General features: G+C 37.9%; 2 protein-coding genes across 2 annotated transcripts; one reads left to right on the top strand and one right to left on the bottom strand.

Annotated features, from left to right (window-relative positions):
• The first annotated feature begins 178 nt into the window (after nucleotides 1–178).
• Nucleotides 179–4,806, top strand: LOC148411674 (uncharacterized). The gene is made up of 9 exons (XM_088435679.1): nucleotides 179–380; nucleotides 2,060–2,410; nucleotides 2,630–2,691; nucleotides 2,775–2,843; nucleotides 2,947–3,015; nucleotides 3,596–3,755; nucleotides 3,831–3,938; nucleotides 4,009–4,057; nucleotides 4,176–4,806. Exons 2-9 carry the CDS (start codon nucleotides 2,105–2,107, stop codon nucleotides 4,274–4,276), a joined length of 924 nt encoding a protein of 307 aa, XP_088291805.1. The 5' UTR covers nucleotides 179–380; nucleotides 2,060–2,104; the 3' UTR covers nucleotides 4,277–4,806.
• A 666-nt stretch (nucleotides 4,807–5,472) lies between these two features.
• On the bottom strand, nucleotides 5,473–12,265 carry wdr5 (WD repeat domain 5). Its single transcript, XM_088435678.1, has 14 exons — nucleotides 12,081–12,265; nucleotides 11,287–11,391; nucleotides 11,086–11,194; nucleotides 9,799–9,872; nucleotides 9,174–9,263; nucleotides 8,550–8,639; nucleotides 8,365–8,448; nucleotides 8,210–8,265; nucleotides 7,715–7,761; nucleotides 7,547–7,622; nucleotides 6,577–6,610; nucleotides 6,400–6,474; nucleotides 6,230–6,317; nucleotides 5,473–5,987 (listed from the first exon to the last, which is right to left on the bottom strand). Exons 2-14 carry the CDS (start codon nucleotides 11,362–11,364, stop codon nucleotides 5,887–5,889), a joined length of 1,002 nt encoding a protein of 333 aa, XP_088291804.1. The 5' UTR covers nucleotides 11,365–11,391; nucleotides 12,081–12,265; the 3' UTR covers nucleotides 5,473–5,886.
• Nucleotides 12,266–12,914: the final 649 nt, after the last annotated feature.

Below are 12,914 nucleotides of genomic sequence, written 5' to 3'. Positions count from 1 at the left end.
TGGTCATTTGGTTCCGCGTTAATTTTGTCATCAACTCTTGCAAGTCAACAATAACACAATAAACACATCGATCTCGAAAAGGACAGTCCGTTGTAATAATGCATTTAACTCAATGTGGAGTTCAAATAATTATGTATATTTGTAAAAACAGGAAGCGGAAACGCTCGTTGTGAGTGGTTGCCCCGCAACGCATATTTCTATGTGAGCCGTTGGAGGCTTTCATTGGACATTTTTTTTTCCCTGTCTGGAGTCTCATTTGAGCATCCCTTTACTTAACAGACAGCTGTGTGCCGAAATATTAAATTCTCTCATGAAGACCAACTGAGATTCATTGGGGACAACTTGAAGTTGGTAGAAATGATGCGTGGTTGAGCGCAACGGTAAGTAACGATTTATTTTACACGTCTTTGAAGTTCTCACATGACCACAAAGTAACACTCATTCGCGATTTCATATTTGACAGAGTATATCCCCTGTGCCAATAACATTTAGTATTTAGTATAATTTACCACCATATATTTTTTTCTACGGACATTAATTTCAGCGTAATTTCTGGTATTTCTGGAAAGTTCTCTTCGCTATACGTTGCTTTGATGTCACGTCACTTACTGGAACCTGGCACACACAGTCATGGTCAAAATAGCAGTGCCTAAACAGCAACGAGATAAATTACTTATTTTATTAATATTGCAAACTCTACTCAGCAAGAAAATTGTTAATATTTATCGTAATTGGGGGACACGGGTGCAGTGCCCCCGTTCTCTCTCGCAGCAAGCCCGCAACAGAAGAGTACCGTAAAGGTATAGAAAACCAGCAGGTCTGCCGTGCATGCTGATTCAGTGAAACTGAATGAGCAGGTGATGTGTTCAAAAAATAGAAGTGGTGCGTTTCTTTGAATAAAAAGTCTTAACGGGTGAATACAAAGTCTTAACGGCTCCTTATTTAAGGATCAAGGCAACTGACATTGCATATGCTGGCTGTGCATTTGTGCTGATAACCAAGTAAAATTGACCGTTCAAGGCACTGTTCTGATGTCTTTTTAAATGAAGAAATGGATAAAAGAAACAACCTACAAGTAAATGCAAAGAATTCATCGGTTATAATAACCAACGATAACTGAATAACCTACGGTGGGCGACCAACACAGCTCAGCACCAATAGAACAAATTAATAGAGGCTTGTTTTTTTTTTTTTTTTAAACTGATATCACTTCACAAAGGGTAACGTGGGAGAGGCAAGAAGGACACATTCATCGGGCAGTTACTAAAAGGGAAGGGCCAGAAGTCCAATGAAATACAAGGTCGGGAAGTGCTGCCTGCTGTTCTTCACCATTATAGTAAAAGAGACAAACATTGTGAGGACGGCCGTTGCTTCAAAATAAACTGTACCACGAGCTTGGCACACTTTTATTTTGAAGTTCCTCCTGGAAGCATGGTCATGACAACATTGAACTTGACGATCCTCCTGGATAGAACAACGTGCATTTTTGTTCACGAAAGTACTTTTTTTTTTTTAAAAGGAATTTTGACATTTACTCAACATTTTAAAGACGCCACTATTATTTTGAACCCAACCGTACTGTATCTTTGTTAATTTAACTAATGTAGGATGGATCACCTTTCCCTTACATTAAATACAGTAATTTAAATTGGGATGAATCACAACCAAGCTGTCCTAAAATGAAATAAAAACAGCACAAACAAATGCAACTGGATACGTGAGAAAAATAATCATAATGTGTAATACCAGGCCAATTCCATTGTTGGCTTATGAGTTTCCATTTTGTCTATTACCAAATGTAGTTCCTTGCTTTCTAATGGGCAAGCCATTCTCTCTTCATTACTGATATAGCATCTGACTTGTGTCTTAAATCCGTTTTTTTTTTTCAATTCAAGACTTCAAATCAAGATCATCTGCCTAATATTCCGTTGTCTTTGCCTAGAGCATGCACACGATTATTTGTAATCTTTGATGTGAGCCTCAAAAGTGTCTGAAAAGCAGCTTTCCATGGATGTTTGTCACAGGGGCCTAATAGTCTTCTGCTGTTGTTGTTCTTCAGGAGAGAGGCGAAGAAATAGGGTCAGAAGGTGCTAGATCTGACAGTATGGAGCAGCTCAGGGCAGAATTTGAGAAAGTGGTAGCAGAACTCAAGTGGGAGGAAGTTGTTTCCACTCTCCTGGAGGTGGTCAGCGGTATGGTGTGTACCACAGCAAGCTGTCCACCTCCTGTGCCTTCGTGGCTCAGGTTTGACACACACTGTCAGTTGGTTACTGGTCACAACAGGGGCTACGGTGGGTGCGTCCCACCCAGTTCAGCTTTTGTGCAGCCAGGTCAGATGATGGCAGGACCGCATTCAAATCCGTATGGCATGCACGGATTTGACATCAAAAGTCAGGCAGGTACCTCTCAGGTAAGTGCATAATAGAAAGTAACCCCTGTGTAGTTAGATGGAAAGGGTCTTGCAACAAATAATGAAGGGTTTGTCATTTTTATCCTTTGGATGGTTTCAAAAAAAAATTAAAAATGGAAAAAAATGTTTTAAAATGGGGAAAACAATTGTTTCGGAAGGGAATGTCCCATCACCTTTGTTGACATTTGATGACTAATGATTGTGTATTTGCACATCCAGAATATCTCTGTACCTGCACGGTCACTTCCCGAAAGTGCCAACTGGTGTCCTCCTGGGATGCTGTAAGTAATGTACAAAGAAAGGGATGATCAACATATTGCAACCTTTCTTTCTTTATTTTTTATTTCCACATAAATCATTACAGGAATGGAGGAGAGATGTTCCAGATGACAGGCCCTTCTGTATACGCTGCTCCATTGAGTAGCGCCTCAAAGTAAGAATCATTTTCACTATCTGCCGACTTTTAAAGGACAAACACATCAAAGCAATTTGAAATGTTTTCACTTTATCCAATTTTGTCTCCTTTATCCATATAGGAATGGAGGGGTGGTCTATCACATTGCTGGTCCCCCTGTCTTTGCTGCTCCCCCAATAACATGCACAAAGTAAGACTTACTTTAAGTGCAGGTCTAATGAATAGTGGGTAAAAAAAAAAAGTTGTGAACATTGCAACTTACAGTGCAGTGAGTTGATTTAGTTTTCTTCCAGGTGATTTATGGCAGCGGCGGCTGCTCATACTGTAAGCACTTTGGATTGTGATGCAAAAGGTCACACGTTAAAGGGAACTAAACCAAACAATATTTTCTTGCAAAATTACATTGTATATGCCAGCATGGGCATATGCTTTTGCACAATTTTTTGTTCAACCGATTTTTAGTTCCGGGCAACTACTATACTATAGTAGATTTAAGTCAAATAAGAATATATGAACAGCTGTGTTTCGTTACCCTTTAAAACCTCTTGCAAATCTCAACTCAAGTGTCACATCTCATTCTGGTGTCTAATTTTGAATTCCAGTTAATCAAAGTCATGCCGAAAAGCAACTGGATTTCCTGTTGAACTGACTGGATGTTTAAAAATTTGAATTCTCAGATCCATTCTGTCTGTACCAAACATGTCATTTCCATAAGGTAACCAGATTTCTGTATTTATTTTTCTGCACCTGGTTTTTTTTCTGCACATCAGAAGAAAACGAAGACGCAGACGCATACGAGATGCAGACCAGCCGTATGTCAAGAAACCACCAAACGCGTTCATGTGTTTTCTGAAGGAGCAGAGACAAAATGTAAAAGCACAGATGAATTTAAAAGACAGTGCTTCTGTCAATACTGTCTTGGGGCATATGGTGAGTGCTGGCTGTTATCTAAATTGCATTGATTTTTAAGCACGATTTGGACTATTTTCTTTTGAACGTCCATAGTGGAAGTTGATGACAGACGAGGGACAGGCTAAGTACTATAAGATTGCTGATGCAGAGAAAAAACTCCATTCTCAGATGTATCCAGAGTGGTCCAGCAGTGACAACTATGTGAGTCCTTTATCTCTCCCTACAAATTGTATTAAACGAGTAATAGAAAAGTCATGGTTTTTGTTTATAGGGCAACAAGAGGCGGCGGCGCAGTGTCTCGACGGCTGCCAGTATTGCAGGTGTGACATTGAGACCGTATATCCTTTTGAATCACGATTAGCTTACATATTTTTTAGTATTAAAAGGCTACCTGTTGATGCAAAGTATAATGATGCCGTTCCGTTTTTTAACTTCCAGAGCCCGAATCTCCAGAAGAAACTCCCACTCCTCAAGTCAGTGACGAGTCTGAAAAAAGGCGTATTGCGGACAAAGTCTTACATATGATTGGATATGCCTAGACAACTTAATAGTTGCGGGTGGCGCAGGCAGCCTTTTCCTATTAACTGCGTCCATGTATATACATAATGTGTTAAAAAATTGAAATATGTTTTCGTATTTTACTGCATTGTTTTTAAGTTAGAACATCAATAAGAATAATAATTTACTCAATCCACATCCTGTGGATATTCACACAAATTCCAAAACTTAAAGATGGAAAGGTGTGAAGATTATCCAAATAAAAACGAGGTTAAGCACACACCCCAAAAACAAGACAAAGCAATGTATCCCTGTGGGATGCCTGATATTCACAAAGTGAATGAAATTAATTGCATCAAAACAGTCTTAACATTAGCAATTTTGTCAAGCTAATACTGGTCTTGGTGTCTTAGCAACATGTGCATCTTTACAATGTTCATGTAAAACAAAGTAATTAGTAGCTAAATGGGATGTTTGTGAATTGTTGTCCTGAATCACTGTTTGTGCAACACTGATGAGTCATGACTGACATTCAACGGCACAACGAATAAACAAAAAGCTAAAAAAGTGTGAATAATGGGTCCTGTTTTTTTCATATTTTACTGTTAAAATGCCTGATGACAATGACAGCACATTGAGCTGTGTGCACATCTCCCGACAAGTACAGTTGTAAAATTGAGACGTAAATAGCATTCTAGATAAAGGGAAGGTAAGTGAGTGAGTGTCCTGTTCAAAAAACAAATGAAAACTATTCAGTATACTGTACACAAAAAGGAAATTTACATGCCTCCCATCACGCACACTTTGTCCTGTGAACAGTAAAATAGTAGCGTTTCAAATTACACAATTCTTTTCTAACAGAAAACGTTTTGCATGATTTGTATGTACAGTAACTAAATGAAATGGGTGTAACGTGATCGCCACTGATTAGTTAGATTGACATTAGATGTCATATGCATACATACAAAATACTAGCAAGCCTTGATGTTTGTAGGTGGGTGGGCGTATTATTGCCACTATCATGCTAAATGAAAGGCTAGTATTGTCACTAATACTAAATGAAAAATTGTAAACCTAAAACAAAAGTTGAATTTGGAATTTTGCACAGCCAAAACCATCAGACTCTTTAATAATGATAATTAGTTTCTGTATAACCTTTTTACAGTATTACTCAAAATACTACTGTAGAACAATGAAATTCATGGGTATTTCTTAGAAAACCAAACTCGACATCATATAACACATACATAAAAGGCAAACCTTTTATTTTTTCTTTGCACAGACCATAAGTAAATTGTCATGAACCATGTTCCAATTGAGGTTAAAAGTTCTGTCCAATAATACTGAAGCACTAGAAATGGTGTATTAAAGTTTGTTAAACAAGTCATCTATTTTGCATGACGACTGTATTTGTGTATATGGAGGTGTCAAGACATAAAACCACATGGAAAGAATGCAATAGGTGTCATGAGACTACCGTATTTTTTTTCCCCTCTATCGAGGGGATTCATTTGTCGCATAAATGCAAACGCTCATTCCAGGGCAAGCTCTGCATTCAGAACAAGCTGGCCAAGTGGAAAGAAAAAGTCTTTTCTTTTATATAAAAAATAGAAAAAAAAAAAAAAACGAAGAAATTACGAATGCTCGGGCTTTAGCAATCACTTTTCCAAAGCTTGATGGTTTTGTCGTTTTCAAGTGCGGCGGAAGCGATGATGTTCTCTGTTGGGTGGCAGGCAGTCGAAATGATCACATCTGGAGTTTTGAAAGAGGGAAAAAAAATGCTTTTTATTAACGCACAGCTATTTCCACTGTGACTCAGAGGAATGTAAAATTATTTTGTCAGAACATTGCCCCCCCTTCGTTTGCCTCGCCATTTTTCACTACGATTTTCCCACAAAAGAAAGCGACAACTGAATTTTCACCAACCTGCATATTACATTATGACAATGCATTTTGAAATCCTTAAAAAGGGCGAGCCCCTTTGTTGGCAGTACCTGTGTGGCCCTGCAGTTTCTGCACAATCTCCTTCGTCTGCAGGTTCCAAATGTACACCATGTTGTCCTCAGAGCCCGACACGATCCACTGAGAGAGCACATTTAGTCTTATGCAACAAGAAAGAGTAACAAAAAAAAAAGGCCTGGCTTTTTTTTTTTTTTTTTTTTACCTTTCCACCTGTGACGGAGAAGTTGGCAAATACGCAGTACTTTTCATTTCTATGGCCCGTGTACGTCTTCAAACACTGCAAAATTGAAGCAACAAGGATGAACAATTAAGCGCTGCCGTGTCGGAAGGCTAAAAGACGGTCGACTGAATTATTTCTTTTGACACTTAAGAGTCTCACCTTTCCTTTGCTGTAGTCCCACAACTTCAGTGTGCTAAGGGCAAAATACAAAAAACAGTTCAATAAAAAGGAATATAACTCCCCAATGCCGATACTGGTATTGGTACCACCTCACTCCTAAAAGGAAAATCACATTACTAGGGATGGGAAGAGACAAATATTACATGAGAAGTCTTACAAGATTGTGGCCACAAGAACGAGAGAAAGAAAAAAAAAAAGTTAAATAAAATCATGGCTAAATACTGAAACTGACACTGAGCAGACTACAGTGTGGAAATATAAAAGATGAATATGAAATATAAAAAATGAATGCAGCCACTGTGGGACTTTATTTACAGTCTGCCAATATTTGACCAATCTTTTATTACATTGCTATTGGTAAGCAACATTCTCTTTACCACAAAAACGGCATGCGGACAAAACAGCTACTTTTTGAAGCTAGCTCTAAATTGTATAGCTTTTATTGTACAAAATATGATGGAAAAAGAAAGTGCATCAATAATAAAATATTTATTTTTAACGTAATATATGAACAGCTCTTACCCAAATGACAAAAATATGTATTTCTCAATAGGTTGACATGAAAAAAACTTGTTCAAGTGAGCAACAAAGTTGAGAATATAGGCAAAGCATGAAACACATGCCAGTCTGTGTACCTGCGAGCATATCGGAAGCAATATCAGTTACAATCAGCAGATCTGTGATGGTCAAATCCCCAGTTAGTCAGCAAAGTGTGCATTTACATGAATCACATCCCAATTTATATGGAGCACCGGAGCACTCCTGTGCCTAATTGATGCTAGACGCAGTTACAACTGAGCCCGAGCTGATATGATACTTGGCATTGGCCGTGATGTTCTTTGCTGAAATGTACCCGAAGATGTGCGCCAAGTGTGTTTTTAAAAACATTTTGAAGAGCGCAGAGTCCGGACACATACCGCAAAAAGCGTTGAGTAGTTTGTGTACTCACTTATCCAGTGTTGCAGCAAGGATGTATTTTCCGTTGGGAGAAAACTTGACAAAGGACACGGGAGGGTTGTCGTCATCTAACATACAAAACACATATCAATATCTACAGCTATTGTGCCACAACTGCTTTATTCAATTTAAAGACATAGAAACTATTGTGTCACTTTACCTATTAGAGTTTTTAAGCACTGCCCTGATGCTGTATCCCAAATTCGGCTTGAGACAAAAGAAAAAAATATATATCATTACTACTATTCTTATTATATAGACGAAGAGTCAAAAGTTTGAAACACAAACATTTTTCATGATTTAAAAAATGTATGTATTGAATTGTGCATTAAGAATGTCATCTGCATTGTAAAAAATACTGATTGACATATTGGGTAAACAAAATATATTTCAAGAATTTGTTTCAGAATAAAGATCTTTTAATCTAGGCACCTTTTGCCCAAATAAAATATGCACATCTTATTTTCTATCAGCTTTATGTGGATGATGCTTTATGACAGGATTGGCACTCTGTTTACAGTTTTTGTAATTCCAAGAGTTAATTACAGGGATTTTTTTTTTACCACCGTATGTTAGAGAATGTTCTAATTAAAAGAGTTTCTAAAATGTTGACTAGACACGAATGCGTTGCTTTCAAAGCCCATTTCATTCTCACCAAAGTCCGTCGTAGCTGCTGGACACAATCAGGGAGCCGTCTCTGTTGAAATGGACCTAAAAGAAAAGATAGAGATATTTTCGGTAGTGATTCATAAAAATGTCATTCCATTTCATGTTCTGAAGTCAACAATAACAACTGTAAAACGTTCTTACAGCAGAAACGGGGTCCGAATGAGCGGGCAATGTTTTCAAACATTTCCCTGTTTTCACGTCCCATATTCGCACACTCTCGTCAAACTGGAAGAAAATCAAAAACATTTGTTCAGCACAAATTTCTCTACGTCTTATAACCTTAAAAAAAAAAAAAAAAAAAAAAAAAAAAAAGCTTGTGAACTCACTGATCCTGACACAATAAGATTGGATTGCGGGTTGAAGTTGCAGCAGAACACATAGTTGCTGTGACCTTTCAGGGTCTTTAAACATTTTCCCTGTGGACAAAGAAAGACAATATTATTACTGGCCCTACAATATAATGACTGCCCCGCCCCCCCCTGCAAATGCACACACACACAGATCCAAGACAGTAAATAAAAATGGGTCTATCCAACATCGCACTGCTGATTCAGCAGATATCCAACTCCGCCAGTAAAACTGTCTTGACACGCACAAACTAATAAAGCAATCATTGTGAGCCTGAACGTGAGCAGGCCAGTAAATCATGGCGAGTGGAAGTTCATAATAGCATATAGTATGCTGGAACATTCACAGAGGTTGTTCATCTTAATGTGTCACGCTCATGTTTAGCCAAAATCTGAAATGACGAAGTGACAGGACATTAAGTACACTAGAAAATTGGAAGTTACACACTCCACACATTCCCAAATACTGGCTGACCTCGGATTTGTTCCGATTACAAAAAAAAAAATTAACAAATGAAGTGTAATAGTAGAAAAACAAGTCACTGTGTTGTCTGAACCTGGGTGACTTTATGAAAAGATGAGCCAACAGATGTGCAATTTTACCGAGCTAACGTCCCAGATCTTCAAGGTCTTGTCATCGGACGCAGACACCAGCAGGTTGGAGTCGGACGACCAGGCCACATCCGATATGCCCTGTGGATTCACATGAAATGTGCTATCAGTTGCAAATCAGTGAACTTTTGCAGACTTGTAGCGTAAGTGTGTGACTGACTGACTGACACAGACAGACAGACAGACAGACAGACAGACAGACAGACAGACAGACAGACAGACAGACAGACAGACAGACAGACAGACAGACAGACAGACAGATAGATAGATAGATAGATAGATAGATAGATAGATAGATAGATAGATAGATAGATAGATAGATAGATAGATAGATAGATAGATAGATAGATAGATAGGGGGGAGAGAGAGAGGGAGGCAGGTGAAAACCACAATCAGAATAAATGTCAAATTATGTCTTTCTCGAATTATCGCAAGGGCTAAATGGCGTCCAATAGTTTTGGTCAGGATGTATCAAAATATTATACCTTGTTTTGGTGTTTTATGATTTTATTTCCACATTAATCAAGGTACGTGATAAGACTATGCCTCGTTCTGACTTCTGGACAAAATTGGATTACCGAATGACCCCTGTTTGTAAATATGACATTAAACTTACAAGTTTGTGTCCTGATATGGTTTTCTCAAACTTTCCGTCGTAAGCTCCCCAGATCTTGATGAGTTTATCAGCAGCTGCAAAGGGAAAGGAAAGGAGTCTCCATAGGTTGTTTTAGGTAAGAGCAAATACAGCACGGGCCGATAACAGAGTTGACGGTTTACAAAAGTTGTGGTTTCAATAACCCCTAATACTGTCTATAACCGTAATAGGTACCTTATTTTTTTTTACTTAATCTAACAAAGGAAGCATTACAAAAGAGATGAACATGACTGGCTGCTTGCAGATGGTCTGTGTACATTGCATTCCTTCGATTTCTGATTTTGGAATGTAAACCAAATTGTAGTTGGTTTAAAATATAAAGGCGGTTTTACGTTAAGTACTACAAAGAAGTTAGATTTTGTGTTGTTTTTAATTTGCTTTCCCAGATAAACTTGAAGAATCCAATGCATGTTAACCCAAAATGCTTAGCCGTAGTGCTAATTTGAGCAGGTTGAGCGAGATGGTGTGCCTTGAACCCTCTAGAAATTTAATAAGAGAAATAGTTGCTTTAAATTTCTTACATACGGACGCTGTAACCAATTTATTACAATTAGGTGTGCAGTGAGGATGTTCTTCAATGTGTGTGAGGAAACTTCTGCACACATCACAGCATTTCCAGGAGGGATATTCCCAACACAATGCAATAAATTATGCAGTCAGGCCAGTCTCCACTTGAAAAGACGAAATCAAGCCAACCACCCCAAGGCATTACAGAAATGGTCTGCCGATGAGTGCCGCATGTCACCTCCATGAGCTGTTATTTTACATTTGTATGCTGATGTGAAATGAACCATTTTCAATTAATCTCAAGACTGAAATTAACCTACATACTTTTAATCATATGATCTGGTTCAGTGGTTTCATTAGCGCTTCCAGCGTTGACTAAACAACATGCCTCTGAAAATTATTAATCACTGTTTTTCTTTGATATTTAACTTATTGGCAGACATTGAGACAGATATTGAGAATAAAGGGGAAGTCTTTGTCGAAAAAAATAGTGTGTCTTGCTAAGAACATTTAATATTTATTCATTTATAGTACACAAGGTACATATTTTTCAATGTACCAAATACTCAATATTTTGTATACCAATGGAACAAATTGTGTTAAATGGGAAAAAAAAAAAAACAACTGTATATTTAATACAGTGACACTGTGATCTTTTTGCTCAAGGTTATATCATCTGAATTTCATATCGGTCCATTCCTCATGCAAACAGTAAGCAGATAAAATGGCTGAAGAACTTACAGGAGCTGGCGAGCCACTCTCCACTGGGACTGAACTTGACAGAGGAGATGGCTTTAGTGTGGCCTGCTAGTGTAAACTTCAGTCCGTAGTTGGGCTTGGCAGGAGCATTCTGAAAATGACGGTAAAACAGATAAATGGGAAATAAAAAGAACAGAATTCAATCTAGTAATTATTCTTGATTGATAATGCAATTTGTCAAACCTTGTTCTGAGCAGAAGATCCTGTCGTTGCAACTGGAGGTTTTGTGTCAGTCTCTGGCTTCTTGTCTTCTGTTGCCATGGTAATGGAGTGACCATCAACTGTGCACTGTTATGATTGCAGGATATAATGAGTGAGGTACTTATGCACAAGTGGAAGTTTATGTTTTGATGTTTGCAGACGTGTTGATCCTTGTTGGCGAAAAAGAGAACTTTGAGTTACATTGTCATGCGTGGAAACTGAGAAACTCGAAAACGAAAAAAAAAATGGCAACAATATTATTTGTCCAGGTTGCGTTTTCAAATAACCCGCTTCATCAAAACATAACGTAATACATTGCTAATTACTACTACCGGCGTCTCACAGAAAGTTTCGCCCATATTCGTTTCTACATCCGAGCCTCCAGGTATAAGGTGGATACCAATGGAAGCGTCAGCTCGCGTCAACGTTTGACTGAAATTAATTTTCACTTAACAACCAAAGAATTAGGTTTGTTGGTACTAAAACCATGGACGGAAACGGAAGCAACATCCAATATTCATCCCTGACATGCAGCTCTGAAAATCAAGCTAGCGCGCTATGCTAACGCTAAAAATCCTCTATTATTTTACTCGGAGTTTGGCAAATAAACAACAATGTTGCAATTGAATTTGCAATTAAAAACTAGCACTACAAGCTTCGATGGTCATGGAGGCGATTGCTCCGCATGCATTGATGATGTTTACAGAACGGAGTTAGCTACTATGGAGCGGCCCTCATTGCACACAATGAGGCGTCGTGCATCAATCGATACTCACGAGGATTTAACTCAGTGCTTGCGTCTGCTTGGTTCTTCTCCTAAAACACTTGTTAGAAAATGTGGACGTATTTAGGCGTTGGCGATCGGGGAAAAGCGAATTGGCTCAATAGTACACAGTTGCTATGAAGGAGCTGCGAGAAAAAGCGGAAAACGTGCTGCTTATTGCGGTGTCGACCACAGCGCATGTGCGAATACCTCAACAGACACCGGTCGTCAGGAGGGACAAAAAAATACAAAAACGCGGTATATATATATATATATATATATATATATATATATATATATATATATATATATATATATATATATATATATATATATATATATATATATATATATATATATATATATATATATATATATATATATATATATATATATATATATATATATAGAGAGAGAGAGAGAGAGAGAGAGAGAGAGAGAGAGAGAGAGAGAGAGTAGGAAAAGAGAAGACAATAATTTTGAGGCTGTAGTGCTCCACTAGCACCACCTGGTGGGGCCAGGCCCCACTGGCCCCAAATGTATGCTTACCATGCTTAAACTGGTATTAAAAAGTCAACACACCCGTGTTTAAATGACACATTTTTGGTGAAAAAAGCATCCTAATTGTTTAGTATTTTTAATAAGTAAAAAACAATAATAAATAAACAACAATAGATGAATTGAACTAATTGTGAAAATTGTTGTTGCTATAATGAAACAAAGTGATCAGATGATCTGATTAATCTGTGAAATATTTGAAAGAATAATTGACTACAAATATTCAATAGTGGCAACCATACTGCTTATTGCTTGCCCAAACAACTTTAAAGTGGCCCTTGTATCCTTC

This window comes from Hippichthys cyanospilos, chromosome 15, assembly GCF_059441005.1.
Source record: "Hippichthys cyanospilos isolate Australia breed blue-spotted pipefish chromosome 15, RoL_Hcya_1.0, whole genome shotgun sequence".
NCBI classification, from domain to species: domain Eukaryota; kingdom Metazoa; phylum Chordata; class Actinopteri; order Syngnathiformes; family Syngnathidae; genus Hippichthys; species Hippichthys cyanospilos.
This window is presented reverse-complemented; position numbering and strand designations above follow the sequence as displayed.